This window comes from Heterocephalus glaber, unplaced genomic scaffold (genome assembly GCF_053883595.1).
Source record: "Heterocephalus glaber isolate CG9 unplaced genomic scaffold, H.glaber_assembly_v1.0 deba00001457, whole genome shotgun sequence".
In the NCBI taxonomy this organism is placed as follows: Eukaryota; Metazoa; Chordata; class Mammalia; order Rodentia; family Bathyergidae; genus Heterocephalus; species Heterocephalus glaber.
This window is the reverse complement of record NW_028258305.1, coordinates 12,849,451-12,866,051: the sequence shown is the minus strand read 5'-3', so window position 1 is coordinate 12,866,051 and position 16,601 is coordinate 12,849,451. Positions and strand designations below refer to the sequence as shown.

Sequence of the window (16,601 nt, the reverse complement as noted above, 5' to 3'; positions counted from 1 at the left end):
GACTCCTTGTTAGCCTGGGAGGAAGAGTAAGCAGAAGGGGTGGCTCCCATCTGGAGACCAGGGAAAGCCCAGATATAATATCAGTAATAAAGGGGTTGGACTTCTGTAGGGCACCTGGATAAAACATTTCATGGACTTCACTGGGTTTGCTGCCTGAGGGCCAGTATGATTAGATGATTTGTTTGAGGACAAGAACTGACAAGCAGTAGACAGGATGCATATTTTTCTTGCATTTTCCCTTCCTGTGCCAAAACTGGTGTTAGGGACTGTGTTAAGGAGAGCCTTCTGTGGGACTGAGAGAAAAGGAGGTGTCAAAGAAAAATAGCATCAGCCATAAAGAGGCCAGGAAGAATATATGCAAGATCATTACAGTGGGGGAGGCAGAGTCTGATCAACTCCTCTGAACCAAAAAAATGTTGTTAAGCACTGAGGAGCTAGTAGAAAAGTACTGGGGGATGCTGGGATAGGAGCCTGGTCAAGGGAATGAGATCATCAGTAAGTGCTAAAGGGAACTTGTTAAAGTTAGGCCCCTGCCCTCCCCAAGACTGGGAGATAGGGTACAATCTTTCTTGATAATTACATTCCAAAGGGATGCCTCCCTTGTCCCTGTCCCTGAGTGTTGTGGCTTGTGTCTAGATGTCCCCCCAAAGCCTCATGCAGTCATAAATTGGGGCTGAATCCAGAGTGTATGTTTGTGTGATGCTGGGATTAAGGTGTGTGGTTACTAACCCTTGTGAGTGATTACTTTGTCAGCGCCCTAATCCCGGTAGACTGGGATAAAAGGTGCCGAAAGATGCTGTTAAAGTCTCTTGTTGCTTTGCTACATGAACTGCTGCCCCTGTGCCACCCTGCCTTGGAGCCAGCTAATTATGGACTGAAACCTCTAAGAACTGAAAGCCAAATAAACCTCTCATCCTTTAACTTTGGATGTTGGGTATTTTGTCTCAGCAATGAAAGAAAAGTAACTAAGACACTGAGAAAGCCATTCTTGAGTTGTAAAACTGACAAGAGGTGAGGAGAAGAGTTAGGTCTTAACATGCTGGTCAGAGAAAGAACTTATAATTGAAAGTCTGCTAAAATGCTCTGAGAAAAGGGAGGTCCAGGAGCCACAATAGGGTAGAAGGCTTTGTAAAGTTTTGTGAAGGTGAAGGGAATCTTAAGGCCATCCCAGTCAGAGAGCAGCAGTACCACCTTTCCTTGCTTCCAAGAAAGCCAGGTCTCATTCCCTAACTGATCATCTTTGACAAGGTGGCAGCTTTATTAGGGGCACGCACTGACTAGCTGGTGGAGGGACTCTGATTTAGGTCTCATGTCTGCTAGATGGAGATCTTGCCCTTGGTACCCTGGCTAACTGAAATGTGTGTGCAAGGTCCATAAATCTCTGCAGTTTTCTAACCGTGTCATCATCCAAGGGCCAAGTGCACACACTTCTTTAGGCAGGAAGACTGTTTTTTAGCTCAGAGCTGATGCCAGCCCACTTCACCAGAGGGTAGCCCAGAGTTAGAACCTAGAGCTTCAGAATTCCCCCTTCCACACATTACCATCATCATAAAGAGCGACCCAGTGAATGTAAGGCAGCCTGGGACACACAGGGAAAGGAAAATCTCCTTGAGTGGCATTTCAGCTTGCTGAAGGGAGCCTTGCTTTGCTCTGGGGGCAAATGACTGTGCTGACCTTAAAACCCAGCCCTCAGAAAGTAGCAGATGAGGCATTTTATTTTCTCCTAAAGGCCCTGATATATTTCAAATAAAAATTTAAAAGATTCAGGTCTTTCCCCTGAAGATTTCTTACAATGTAGTGGAGTTTTAGGAAAGACAAGGATTGGTGGTGGATGTAGGTGGTCCCTACAGAGCAGGGCTCTGAAGCCTCTTCTCTTTTTCACAGCATCAAAATTTTCTCTTTTCTCTCCCTTGGTTTTTGTATTTACCTCTTTCCGGTTCCCCAATGTGCGCAAGTCTGGGTATTCCTCAAGTCTTGTTACGTCATCTTTTTTGATCCTCAGTCCCTGCAATTAAGAAACGCCTCTCATTTTGGTAGGCAGCCATTTCCCCTGCCTGGTGACACCAGTCTAGTGACAAGCCCACCCGAAGGCTGGGGTGGGGTAGGGTGGCAGGGGAGGGAGAGTCTTTGGTCACACGGTGGCGCGCGCGAGCCTCCTAAAGTCCGGGCGGCCACAGCTCCACACCTGCTCTTTACACCGACCCTACCCGCACCCAGCGCTCAAGGGGCCGCTCCTCCAGCCCTCGCGGGCGGGATAGCGGTGGGGTCCAGACCCTGGTGGCAGTCGAGCTGCACCGGCGCCTGGCCCGCGCGCCCTCCGCTTCAGGCTCCTCCTCCTGCCGGTCCCCACCCTTTACCACTCCTTGGCTCAGGTCGGCAAATCGGAGGCTTCCAGAAGCAACCTAAAAGTGGTGGCAGGCGCAGCGCAGGCGGCTGGAGGAGTGCATCCCACAGCCGCGCTGAACCCTTTGGGCAGCTGCAGCGGCGCCTTAGAGCAGCCTGGGAGGCGCCGAGGAGCTCGCGCGCCCAGCGCGGTTGGAGAGGGGAGGAGCCGGCGGCTGCAGCTAGGCAAGGGGAGGAAAGTGCGTGTGGCTGTGAGAGTGTGTGGGCGCACAGTCTCGGATTAGGGGGGAGGAGAAGGCAGGGGATTTGAGGGCTCAGTTCCCCAGGCCTCCCCCTGCCGGACCCCCAAGGTTTTGCCGCGTTGGCTCCGGCTCCCTGGCATCCAGCACCATGGACTTGGGCGGAGTTGGAACCGGTCGAGGCAGCGATCCGCGCTTGTCTGCCTGGCCCTGGGGATTCGCGGGTGCACGCGCGGGGATGGCGAGGTAGGATGGCTGCCCTGCGCGACCCCCGCCGCCCCAACGCAGCGGTCCCCGGGCGGTGCCGGTGACTCCAGAGCGCACAGGCTGTGGGCGGAGGCGGCCCCGCTGCGCCCGCGCCGTGGCGAGCCGCTTTGCCTCTTCCACCCACTCGCACCTGCCACCGCGCGGATACCATGTCTAAAGCGGCTGGAGGCGCGGCGGCGGCTGAAAGTTGTCCCTCAACGCCGGTGGGCTCATCTGCGGCCGCCGCCGTGGAGGATCTGTCCAAAGTGTCGGACGAGGAGCTGCTGCAGTGGAGCAAAGAGGAGCTGATCCGCAGCCTGCGGCGCGCCGAGGCCGAGAAGGTGAGCGCGATGCTGGACCATAGCAACCTCATCCGCGAGGTGAACCGCCGCCTGCAGCTGCACCTCGGCGAGATTCGCGGGCTCAAGGTGAGCGCCAGCCAGGCGAGGGGGCGCGGGGGGGGGGCGGCGAACTTCCCCTCCATCAACAGGTGGTCCGCCTCTGTCTCCCAGTCAGCACCCTTTAGCCCCATCCTCAGCCCTTCACAAAGTTTTACAAACTTTGGAGTCTTTGGCTCCCTCCTTTTCCCGTACGGGGCGCTCCAGCTTCGAGCTCTCTCGGGGTTCTCCGAGGTGAGAGGAGCGGTCGCCAACGATGCGGAAAGTCCAGGGAGGAAACGGCGGACCCGCAAAACCTTTAATTCCCTACAGAACCTGAGAAGTCGATGCTTTGCGGAGCCAGGTTATGGGCAATCAGAAAAGGCGAGCAAGGGAGCGGGTCCAGGACAGCTTTGCCTTTGGGGGTCAGGGATAAGGCTGCTCTAGCGCCACCAGGTTTTGCTGAATAGAGGGCATGGAAAGGGCGTCACTGCCTAGGAAAGGGCCCGGCGGGGCGCCCAGATAGAAACAGCAGGTGCCACCCGTGTAGCCAGTGTGTGTCACCTGGTGCAGAGGACCTTAAATTCTGCCTTCAGATCTGCTAGCTGCTGTGCTTTCTTTGGCCTTCCTTCGGCTGGGATCACCTGGGATTGCATACTCCCCTCCCCAGTTCACCCCCAGTCGGATTTTAATTTCACCCAGCAAGGGAGGAGGAGTCGGGTGGGGCCGCAAGGGACTCAATGTGGAAGGCGCAGGGTTTTGAAAGGGTGCCCCAGAGTGTCCCTTAGTGATGTTTTCTTTTCAAGCTAACCGCCCCTCAGCCGTTAGCACAAAGGGAGACTCCTAATCCCACTAACTTTCTCTTCTCCTTGGAGAGCTCCGAGTGTGCCTGCTAGGCTGCAGCGGACCGGGTGGCTGGGAACCGCCCTGCTGGCCGGCCGTACACTGCAAACTTCCTCTCCACACGCTTGCTGGGTGCCTCCCGGTATTCCTTCCTCTCATTGTTCTGCTTTTGTTTATAGGAAGCCAGACACAAATGAAATAACTGCGGGGACCTTAGGGAGCAAATTCCCGCAGGCACAAGCTGTTCTTGTCCCTTTCTAAGCCCACCTCACTTCTCCAGCGGTAGACCCGGTTCCTTAATTGCCTCAGTGCTCTCCTGGGATTCTGGGACAAAGGAATGGCAGGGGTGGGATACCCGGACTCCCCTGTGTGCTGCACCCAGTCTGAGTGGAAATGGCCCTCCCCTGAGTTCCAAACTCTCCGTCACATGGTCCCTAGAGGGGGTGCAATTAGGAAGATCCCACAGACAGAATATCCCAAGCCTCGATCTCTTCTTTATTTTAATTCATTATTAATGGAGTATTTATTAAGTACCAGGCTGTTTGGGAAATAAAGGCAGGCTGAAATAGTGGGAAGATGATCTTAGAAATGGGTTCCAATCTAGAAACCTCATCTGCCGGGAAGGTGAGCTTGAGTAATTTGTCATGTCTGTATTTTATTTATCAGTATAATGCAAATTATGGTAATTTCTTACAGTGTTGTGAAGATAAATTAGTAATGTAGGGCAAGATTTAGTACTGAACTTGACTGCAAAATATAGTGGTTATTGTCATCAGTTGAGGACAAATAACTGTATAGCTATACATCTCCAGGATCTGGATTTCCTAGGTGAAACTGGACAATAGTATGTTTTTCAGCCTTCAGTTTAATCTTCTTAACATGGTTTGAACAATAATGTGACTTGGAAGAGTTTTTAATTAACTAATTTCCTAAAGATCTCAATATAGAGAATCAAGTTAATAAATCAAATTCTTGAGCATTCTTTCAGGTTGCTGTGGGCTGTGTGTGAAAATCCATGTGAGAGTGGGAGAAGGGTGCTATGGGTGGTGGGGTGCCTGGTTTTCACTCCAGTAGCATCATTTAGAAAATAGCTATTAGGCTAATTAAGAGCATTTACACCCCAAGCAGCAAAGAGGTCTAGATTCATGAGCTGGCATGAAAAGACTTCCTAGCCTACCCCCTTATCAAGCTCAGAAATGATGGCAGCTGGTTACTTTCTGTTGCGGATTCCTTTTTGCATCATCCTGGGGTAGCTTCAACGTGGTAACACCAAGGCCTGAGGGGCCTGTGGTTTTAAGGCTCTGCTAGGAGGCCTACAGTCTCTTTTTTCTTTATCATTTTAGCTCAGAGCTTTCTTGGACACTGTAGTGATCCATACATGTGGTTGACTAAATAAATGATAGGAGTATTTATTTATTTGGCTTAATTGGAAAATAGGGATCTTACTTTTGGCCTCTGATGGTCTGGCACTCTCAATTGACTGCAAATGTAGGGTAATTAAGGCCACAGCACTTTTTAATGCCACTTCCTGTGAGCTGACTTTGAAATTGCATCCAGATATTTTTAAGGCTAGTAGGTGGAACTGTAGCTGTTCAATTTGGTTAGCTTGGGCAAACTGTTAACCTCGCTGAGCTTCCGTTTTCTCATTGAATCAGTGGGGATTTAAATTCCAATTCCACATGAGGTTTTATGAATGTTAAGTGATACATAGATACAGAAACCTCAGCAAGGTTAGATAGATTTCTCAAGGTCACACAGTTATAAAATGTTTAAAATAGGTTTTCTTTTATTTTAGCTAGTTAATATTCTTTGCTTAGAATGTGTGGACCCAAAGGGATGGAAAAAAGACATTTTGATTAAGGTGCTAATGTTGCAAGGCATTGGATTCCTGAAAACCATTTCTTTGGACTGTTACTGTGATCCAGAATGCTGGTGAGGGGTTGATTTTGGGAACCCAATCTCTGTAGATTTATTGTCTGGATTGCATTCATTTTCCTAGTTGCTACTAGCCTCCCTCACCCATTCTGCAATGAAGAAAAAGAATGTATTAAAACAGTTCTTCTTTACTGATATAGTTCTTGATAGTCTGCAGTCATAAGATTGAAATTTTGGGTAGTATTCTACAAAGTGGACAAAAGTCTGTGTTAGACACTTGGATAACATCTGGTGGTCTATGGTGATGTTAAAAGAGCACCCAATGGTTTGAGAAGAAAGTCCAGGTCTTAATGTGACACATTTGAAGAAGCTGGCTCACAAGATTGCTTAGCTATTCATCAGTGGGTGAAGGACACAGCTTTACATTGGAAAGTAAATAATATTCTCAAGAAAATTAAAAATAGGAAGAAGGAGCTGTGATAAAGTTGGATAGGCCTGTTCTGGCCATCTCCCTGTCTGGAATGTGGAGAAGGCTCTGTTCATCTCCTTAATTCCACCAAGCCCAAGACAGAACCAGCCCTGTTTGTATTTCTGGAGATACCAGGACTAACAGATGAGAGTCCAAAAGTGTTTCAGACAGAAATTCATTCGGATGAGAAAGAACATGACTTTATTTTCCTATTCAATTCCAGGATTAAATTGAATGTTGAATAAATTTGGAAGCTTAAAAAGATTAATTTTATTTAGTATTATTTTCTCTGAAAAGCCATAGCTTCTGATTTCCTCTAAGGCATCAATATCAAGAGATAATTTTTCCTCTTACTACTGTAGATTCCAAAATAGGGGCTTGCTGAAAATAATAGTAGAAATCCTTTCTCAGTAGCTACAGCTGAAACCTGTTTTGGCCATAAACCTAGGGCTCTAAAAGATTGATTAGTCCATAAACACATATTAAGTGTCTACTGTATAAAAGGTATCTTGGCAGGTATGTTGCTTGTGCAAAGAAAGACATCAGACATCTGTCTTCCATTAGCTAAGATACTTATATGAGAAAGGAAAAAAAAATTGATGCTCAGTGAATGCTGAAATTTGTTATAGGCATTAAACAGTGAGTGAGAAAGTTACCTCATTTATTTATGAGGTGTGATCTTATGCATATCTGTGGCTAGTGTTCTGGTGGCCAGAGAGACTTGCCTGGGGAATCTTTCATTTTAGGTAAGTTCATATGGGTGAGAAAGGGGATATTTTCTAGCTGGAATGCACAGGCATAATTAGGGCTCCTAATTCATCCACAGAGAGTCAAAGGTAGAAAGGCAAGAGAATGTTTTTCAGGTGTGGCCAAAGTGTTCATTTTCCTTATCAAAGGGAAACTGCTGGAGATTGGTGAGCAGAGAGGCAAACCATTTGGGGAACCTTTTTGAAGATCAGTCTGGCTGAGGGTTGCTTGGATTAGAGCAGGCAAGACAAGACAAAATGGGCAGACTAAGGCAGAGAAGCCAGGTGGAAGGTTCTTGGCAAAGGTCAGGCCTAAGGTGATAAAATAGCCATGAAAAGCAAAAGGAAGCAGTGGGCATTGGAAACAAAGAAACAGAGTTGTTGGTCATGCCGAGTTGGAATAGGAAGTGAATGAAAACTAACTTTTCAGGCCTTGAAACTCTGTTCCATCTTGGGCTTTGTGATTATCAGGAAATGAAGGACATCATTAGTAGACATTTTAAAGTTTATTTTCTAGTCAGTATCAGGGGGGGACATGTTGAAATCAATTTGAGTTTAATAGAAGGAAGTCCATTTTCTGAGTATCTATAGTTCTAAATTGGAAGATGGAATTGTTTAAGACTAGAGATTTTTAGGCTTTGTAAAGCAGAGTGAGTCTTATGTAGCAGCCCCATAACTGACCTCATTTCATCTCTAACCATGATGCTTCTTTTACTATATGTGTGGAGAGTAAGTGGAAACATCACAATATATTTTAAAATTCTCTAGTTTCAGGTGTCTACAGTTGGAGTGCTGTGTTCTAGCTACAAAGAAGAATAGAGTAGATGAAGTTTCTATTCTCTTTGGGTTCAGTGAGGATGGAGACTTGAACTAACAGGCAAATACATACACATACTGTTACACTGTAATAGGTACAACAGAGGAAAAGTGGAAGGACGATATGGAACATAGGTGAGGACCTTCTTTAGAATGGCTTCAATGGAAGAGTAACATAAAATGAGCACTGGCAGTTGTGTACAAGGCTGGGGAAGGCATTGCAAGTAAAAGAGAAGGGTTTTCTCTGACCTGAAATAAAGCTAGGATTGGTGGCCATCAGTGTGTGATGCTCAGCATCTCCATTGCTACCATTCATCTAACCACCAACATCTCCTATCTGGACCACTCCAGCATCCTCACTGGTCACCTATCCTCCACCTTATCCTGTCTTCCTCCCTTTTCTCCTCCTCCCAACCCTAGTCAGTCACTTTCCCACACCAAACTATGGTGGTTCTTTACAAAATGAATCATATCTTGTCACTCCTCTAATCTCAGGTCTTCAGAAACCCAAGGTCCTTTCCATAGCTGACCAAGCCCTATGCTCCTTAGGCCCTGATGCCTCTCAGACTTCCTTTCCCATCTCTTTTTTCAGGGCTTGTGTGCTTGCCCTATTTCTGGATCATCCTTACTTATATGTTTGCTCCTTAATTTTACCCAGGTCTTTGCTCAATTCTTTCCCTTCCTTGCAGTAGTGGGGTCTTCTCTTGAAAAAAAACTTTTTAAAAACTTTTTTAGTTTTTATCCCCAGCGCTTTTCATTACATGACAATACGTTTTTCTTTTTTTGAGATTCTTTTCCACCAGAATGAAAACCGTGGCATGTGAAGTTTTCTGCTATGTTCTCTGGTATATCTCTACCACTTGAACTTGTCCCTTATACATAATAGGTGCTTACTAAATCTTTATGAATGAACAGACTGAGTCAGATCATTTGGGGCCTTGTAAGAAGTGAAGAAGTTTGCACTTTATCCTAAGGCAGTAGGCCACTATTAATGGTTTTTAATGTGGGGCTGACAAGATGAAATAAATTTTAGAGGTGAGTTCCAAAGACTGGTTTGGAAGTGGAAAGTGAGAGAGAAGGTACCCAGCATAACCCCAGGTTCTTATAAAGGGCATGGGATGGGTGGTTATAGCGTTTGCTGAGAGGTGCACTTTGGGGAGGGGTGTTTGAATATCAAGAGCCCAGTGTGGCTTAAGTGCGATACCTAAGAGACATCCCTGTGGGTGGAGCAAGTAGGGATTGGATGTGGCCACTGAAATGCCACTAGGGGGCAACTGTGTTTCCCTGGTGGGGGGAATGAGGCTCATTCCATGTCGTGGGCTGAACAACTAAGCAGTGCTTTGTTTGATCTGTTGAAAGACCTTCAGTCACAGAGCTTTTAGTTATTTCATAGGTCAAAAGCAGCCATGCTTTTCTGAGGGTGTATGAGGGGTATTTGTTTTTTATGAACTGATTTTTTTATTAATTAACTGGCTGCTCCCTAAATACTGACTAGATGATCCTGGACAAGTGAAGCTTTGTGAGATTCAGTTTCCCCTTCTGTAAAACAACAACAATTTTTATCTCCTGAGTGTTTTGGTGAAACTTAAATAATAAAGTATTATGCAGAGAACAAAACTGATACCTATCATTTCAACACTTATGGATAGTTACATACCTCCAGCTTCCTTCCACCCTTTCACCCCCTAACATCCCAGAGAACTTACCAGTTCCAGGGTCTCCTGATCCCAGGAGTGTGAGCATGAAGCTTCCTATGAGTAACTTCCTTGAATGGTTGTGTGTCTCTTTTCAGGATATCAACCAGAAACTCCAGGAGGACAACCAGGAACTGAGGGATCTCTGCTGTTTCCTGGATGATGACCGGCAGAAAGGAAAAAGGGTGTCCCGGGAGTGGCAGAGACTGGGCCGCTACACAGCTGGGGTGATGCACAAGGAAGTGGCCTTATACCTGCAGAAGCTGAAGGAGCTGGAAGTGAAGCAGGAGGAAGTGGTGAAGGAGAACATGGAGCTCAAGGAGATCTGTGTGCTGCTGGATGAGGAGAAAGGAGCAGGCTGTGCAGGCAGCCGCTGCTCCATCGACAGCCAGGCCAGCCTGTGCCAGCTCACAGCCACCACTGCACCCTACGTGCGGGATGTGGGAGATGGCAGCAGCACCTCCAGCACTGGCAGCACCGACAGCCCCGACCACCACAAGCACCATGCAAGTGGAGGCAGCCCGGAGCATCTGCAGAAGCCCCGAAGCGAGGGCAGCCCGGAGCACTCCAAGCACAGGAGTGCCAGCCCAGAACACTTGCAGAAACCCAGAGTCTCTGGGACCCCAGATCACCCAAAAGCTCTCAAAGGACCCAGCCCTGAGCACCACAAACCCTTGTGCAAGGGCAGTCCAGAACAGCAAAGGCATCCACATCCAGGGAGCAGCCCAGAAACACTGCCCAAGCACATGCTGAGTGGGAGCCCTGAACATTTCCAGAAGCACAGGCCAGGAAGCAGCCCAGAACATGCCAGGCATAGTGGAGGGAGCCCGGAGCATCTTCAGAAACATGCTCTTGGGGGGAGCCTGGAACACCTACCCAGAGCCAGGGGCACCAGCCCTGAGCATCTCAAACAGCATTATGGGGGGAACCCTGATCACAAACACGTAGGAGGCGGAGGCAGTGGCGGAGGCAGCAGGGAGGGCACCCTCAGACGGCAGGCACAGGAGGATGCATCGCCCCATCACCGCAATGTCTACAGTGGCATGAATGGTGGGTCAGTACGCGCTGCGGAGCTGCTTTTCCTGGGCGACTAAGTAAAGAGTGATGAGTGATAAAGGGCTTTTCAGCCACTTTAGAATGTGCAAGTTCTGGCGGAGGGGTCGGTTTGGAGGAGAAGCAGACATTTTTCCTGAAATCATGAAGTATATTTTTTTCCCCTTGTTTTGTTTTTATTTTACATAGTTATTAGACAAGTAAGCTAGAGGAAGCCTGAGAGTAAAGGGTTAGGAGAAGAGGAGCAATGATTCCTTGGGTCCTTCACTTCCCAGACTGAAACCTATGAGTATTGGAGATAAAAATATTTTTTCATTTTGAAGTTAAGTATTTTCTTAGTTTATACCATTTCTTACTAGGGTTCACTTGTGGAATGGATGCAAGTGGTTTTGGAATCCAGTTAATATTTTGTTCACAAAGGAATAAATATTTTTTATGAAAACAGTATTTAAAAAGAAATGTAGTGTCCCTTAACAGGCTTGGTGACTGGTTTGCTTAAATGCCTATAAATGTTTTTTTACCTTGAGGACTTTTTTTTCCATTGTGTTGGTCATGGTAGCATGAATTTGTGACTTTTATTCGCTTCCAAAATGCTTCAAATGATTCCCTTTTCTACTCACTCAAGGCCCACTTACCATCTCACCAAAGTCCCTTAAACATATTCTGAAGAGCATGCCCTTTTACATTACAGGAGACATCTTTCTTGGTATTTAAATGCACCTGTATAAAATGTACAGGTGTGTTTGGACTCTCCTTTGGTTTTCAAAGCATGACACCTGCTACATTTGCTGAGGCAGCACTAAACCTGAACTTTTAAACCTTTTAAAAGAGGCTTAATTTTCTGCCTCTTAGTTCTGAAATCACTTTGAACTCAAGAGAGAAAGAAATAATTTCTTAAAATAAAAACCAAACCAAAATCAAAACAGAACAATAAAAAAACCTTTTATAATTCTTTTATGTTACTTTTGGTTAGGTTGAAACTAAAATAATTGGTTTTATAAACTGTGGGGCTTTTCATTCAAAATACCTGAGGTCTTTATATATGAAAGCTCCTATGAGTCTTTAGGTGTGACCAGCTATGAACAGTGGTGAAGAAGGCTGCCAATTTTAGCAGTGCCGTGAAGGGATAAATTTTCTATATTGTACTTTAAGATTTAGTTGTTGGATTCCATTTCATCCTAATCCTTCTCTCATAGTGCTTAAAATCGACTCTAGAAGCATGGCTTCTAATGCATCCAATGTCCTTTTAAGTGCAAATTGAACTAGAAGAGGTGGGAAAGATAGGGTGCTGCTGCTTTCTTGGTTCCCCGAGTTGGAAGGTAGCAAGAGAAGAAGCCAATTTATCTATTATGCCCAGGTCTCCTGACTGGTGCCTTTACCAGGTTGCTTGCACCTATATCCACTATTCCCAAGAGTGGCAGTAGAAGTGCCCTAATTCCTGTGAGCAGCCTACCCAGGTCTCCACAAGAGGTGAAGGTCATGTAAAAAGATATTTTGTTTGTATTACTGCCAGGAGATGGGTCATTGGCCAGGATGTTTGTCTTCAGGGGTGGTAATGGGTTAATGGGAAAGAAAAGTTAATGACTTTTCCATTTCTTGGTTATTTTTTAATGAGCTTGAGAAGTAACTATGTATACTATTTTAAGGAAACTTTGTTTCTTAAACTAAAAATACTTAGGGGCAGGTAGTTCACTTACAATAAATCTTCATTTTATAAATGGCTCTTTAATCCTAGTTTATTTTTATTTTAATAATTTATATTACTATTGATTAACAAATTATAATATGTAAATATTTATTGGCTATAATGTGATATTTTGATCTATGTATACAATGTGGCATGTATACATAGATTAAATCAAATATATGCACCATCTCTTACCTATAATTTTTTTATAGTGAGACATATAAAACTTATTTTCTTGGTTTGAGATATATATGATTATTGACTATAATTATCTGGCTGTAATAGTAGATCTCAAATCCTATTCCTCCTTTCTGTCTGAAGTTTTGTTGCCTTTGATCAACAACTCCACATTCCCTCCCTTCCTATTTTTAACCTTACCCTCTAGTAACCATTCTACTCTTTTATTTCTGCGGGTTAAACTTTATTGGACTTCATTATAAGTGAAATCGTATGACATTTATCTTCAGTGCCTGGCTTTTTTTCACTTAGCATGATGTCCTCCAGTTTCATCCATGTTGTTGGAAATGGTAGTATTTCCTTTGTTGTTGTGGTTGCTCGGTAGTATTCTACTTTATATATACCTTATATATACTTTATATATACCTTTTATATTCCTTTATCCATTCATCCAGTCATGGCCAGATTGATTTCATGTCTTGGGAATTGTGATAAATGCTGCAACAGACATGAGAATGCCGATATCCCTTTTACTGCTGATTTTAGCTTTAATGGATGTATATCCCAAAGTGAAATTAGTGGGTTGTAGTAATTCTCGTTTTAGTTTTCTGGAGAAGCTCTGTACCATTTTCCACAATGGTTTTACTAATTTACATTCTCACCAACAAAGTATAAGAGTTCCTTTTTCTCTGCATCCTCTCCAACACTGATCTTCCATCTTGTTGATGAAAGCCTTCTAACAGATGTGAGGTAATATCTCACTGTGGTTTTAATTTGCATTTCTGTAATGAGTAATGATGCTGAGCATTTTTTTTCATGTAATTATAGGCCATCTATATATCTTCTTTTGAGAAATGTGCGTTCAGTTTCTTTGCCCAGTTTTAAACTGATCTACTTATATTTTTGGTATTGAATTGAGTACTTATTACCTTGGATAATAAGCAGGTGATCAGATATATGGTTTGCAAATGTGTTCTCCAATTCTGTGTGTCTCTTCAGTTTATCAACTGTTTCTCTTACTGTTTTATGTCATACCATTTTTCTATTTTTGCTTTCATTGCCTATACTTTTGGGGTCATATTAAAAAAAATCATTGCCCACCAATGTCATGGAACTTTTCCCTTGTGTTTTCTTCTAATAGCTGTATAGTTTCAGATTTTATGTTTAAGTCTTTTTGATGATTTACTAATTTGATGATGATTTTTTTACTTGGTGTAAGGGTCCAGTTTCACTCTCCTACATGTAGATATCTAGTTTTCCCAACATCACTTATTGAGAAGACTACCCTGTCCTCCATTGTTAGTTTTTGCCGCTTTTGTCAAAATCAGTTGACCATAGTCTGTGAGGCCATTTCTGGATTTTCTATCTTGTTCCATTGGTGAATCTGTTTCTTTTCCTGCTGTGGATATTTTCACAATGTTAATTCTTCCATTCCATGAATACAGAATATCTTTCATTGTATTTGTATTGTCTTAAAATTTTGTAATCAGTTTTTCTTACAGTTTTCAATATACAGTCCTTTCTCTCTGTAGTTAAATTTATATCTGTTTAATTTTTGATTGATATTGTAAATGGTATTGTTTTCTCAATTTCCTTGGTGGATAGCTCATTATTAGTGCATAGAAATGCTGTTGATTTTGTATGTTAGTTTTGTATCCTACAACTTTACAAGTCTATCAGTTTGTCAGGTCTAGCAGTTATTTTTTGGGGGAGACTTTGGGGTGTTTTATATATAAATTATATTATTAGCAGATAGAAACAATTTCACTTCTTCTTTTCCTGTTCTGGTTTCGTTATCTTTCTTAATCACGTTGGCATTGACTTCCAGTACTATGTTGAAAAGTGATGAGAGTGGGGGCCTTAGAGGAAAAGCTTTCGACTTTGCATGTTGAGAATGGTGTTAGCTGTGTGTCTGTCATGTTAATTTTCATTATATTGAGATACATTTCTTCTATACTTAATCTGTTGATAATTTTGATCATGAAACGATATTGAATTTTGTTAAATGCCTTTTATGCTTATATTGAAATTTTCCCTCTAATACATGACTTGAAAGTTTTTAGGTGCAACTCTTAAAATAAGTGATATTTCTAGATACAGATGATGTTATATTATGGCTTATTATTACCTGGATTCAGGTAAACTTAGTGGGTTAGGCAAATGTTTCTTAAAATTTAACAACTTAATTTAGTTACAAATTTGATGTAACAGCTACATTATAGAATGACATAGTAGTTCAATTCTTTTTTTAATGTAAAAATTGGTTAGCTTTAATTTAATCAAGTTAAATAGCATAATATGAAGACTTTTTTGTGTTTCTACTTCAAGTTTTATCATTCATAAATGGTCTTCTGTTGGCAGTTGATATCCTCACCAGAGTGTATTTGCAGTACATTTGCATTGCATTTTTATTTCAGTAATTAATTGGAAAATGAAGTAGCACAATGAGATGTTTATGGATCATCAGCCTGTAAACTTGAGCGTTGGTAGTTTGTATTTATCCTTCTGTTACAAATTAATTTTTGATATGGGTGGTAAGACATGCTTTTTCATATTTTTTAATCCCCACACAATTTGTTTGCATCATTGGTGTATAAGCAGATAAGAACCAGTAGCAAGGCTAATCCTAAATTGCAGATTAGCTGAGTAATTTCCAGAGCTACTGGATGGTGTGAACTGTGAGTGTTTTGAACCAACACTTGCAAGTTTTTATATGTATAAAAAGCAGGTAAAAGTAAGTGAGAAGAGTACCTGCATTTTGGCAGAATGAAATAGAGGTTAAATATGTGTTGGCAAGATATTGTCCTAACTGTAAGAATATTCATCATTCTTTCTAAACACACACATTTATGCAGGCTCAGGGGGAAAGATTGCCATTTCAGTTGATCATGCCTTTCTTAGATGTCATTAACTTTATTACATTGGCTGCACTGAACCTTTAACTCTTGGGCATCTTTAACTCCTCTTGTGCTTTAAGTTAGAAACTCAGTGGATGATATAGTTGAACTTGACATCCAAGAATTTCCTTTAGTTAAAACAATTGGCTTAATTTCCAATTAGAATGCAAAGATGAATTCTGGATTTTTTTCTCTCTTAAAACTTATCCTATGGAACCATTTCTTAATAAGTAGCTGATAAAAAATATCAGCAAAACACGTATACACAAACCACATGAAAAGCTCATGATATATATTTATTCCTTTAGAAGTTATTCAGCTATTTTCTAGTTTATAGAGTTCTATTCTCAAATAAGAAACAGATTCAAATAAGAAGCAGATTGCCCATTAAGGCATTTGCTCATTTATTTATGTTGCTTGCTGGATTCTAGATTTATAAATTAAGTAATTAAACAGTCATTATAACTAGGACCATAAAAGTAAAAAGTGGCAGGATCAAGTACTAAGAATGTGGTTCTTACCTGATTCCACTTAAATCCAAGTTGAACTTTCTTAAGTTGAACTAGGCCAAGTTGAACTTTTTTAGATTAAAATGTTTTTCCTTCCACAGTGAGACTAAAGAGTTTTGCTTCAGATACCAGTTGGAAGATCTTTGCTTTATGGCTAATAACTATTTTGGCTCAGGTCATGAATGTGTGGGATGATTCAGGTTCTTCTAGCAATAGCTGTATTTGTTGTTAACTTTTCAATGATGATTCTGATGACCAGAGGCCATTCTAAGCAACTCACCTATTGGACATTATGAATCCACATGAAAAAATAGTACATTTGTTTGATTTTAATTACAGAGGAACATATTGCTAGTTACCACCAAATGAGAAGGCATAATAAGAGAAACATTTAAAATTATTCTTTTATTATTCTCTTTACTCTTAATTGTATTTTTATCATATATCTCCTAAAAATAAGAGAATTGCTTCATCATCCTAGTGGGTCTGATGCCTTTTGCTTTCTTTGAGCACATTCTAGTAAACAGTGACTTTGTGCTCTCCTTCACTATCACCCTAGCTAGTGGGAATGTGTGAGGAAATTATTCACTCATGTTATAGAAAGGTCTTTTTAGAACTGTTATGGCCTTA

The 16,601-nt window shown here is 42.7% G+C and overlaps 1 protein-coding gene across 8 annotated transcripts in view; it reads left to right on the top strand.

Moving 5' to 3' along the window:
* The first annotated feature begins 2,170 nt into the window (after nucleotides 1-2,170).
* Ccdc85a (coiled-coil domain containing 85A) overlaps nucleotides 2,171-16,601 on the top strand; it is a 178,177-nt gene continuing 163,746 nt past the window's right edge. Inside the window, exons 1-2 of one of the 8 annotated variants that reach the window (XM_004867250.3) lie at nucleotides 2,171-3,256; nucleotides 9,747-10,698. In XM_004867250.3, the coding sequence (XP_004867307.1) occupies nucleotides 2,999-3,256; nucleotides 9,747-10,698 (1,210 nt within the window). In that variant the 5' untranslated portion in view covers nucleotides 2,171-2,998. Of the gene's footprint in view, nucleotides 3,257-3,351; nucleotides 4,673-9,746; nucleotides 10,699-16,601 lie in introns of those variants that run through there. The other 7 variants (XM_004867252.3, XM_004867251.3, XM_004867253.3 and 4 more) reach the window with 7 other exon arrangements.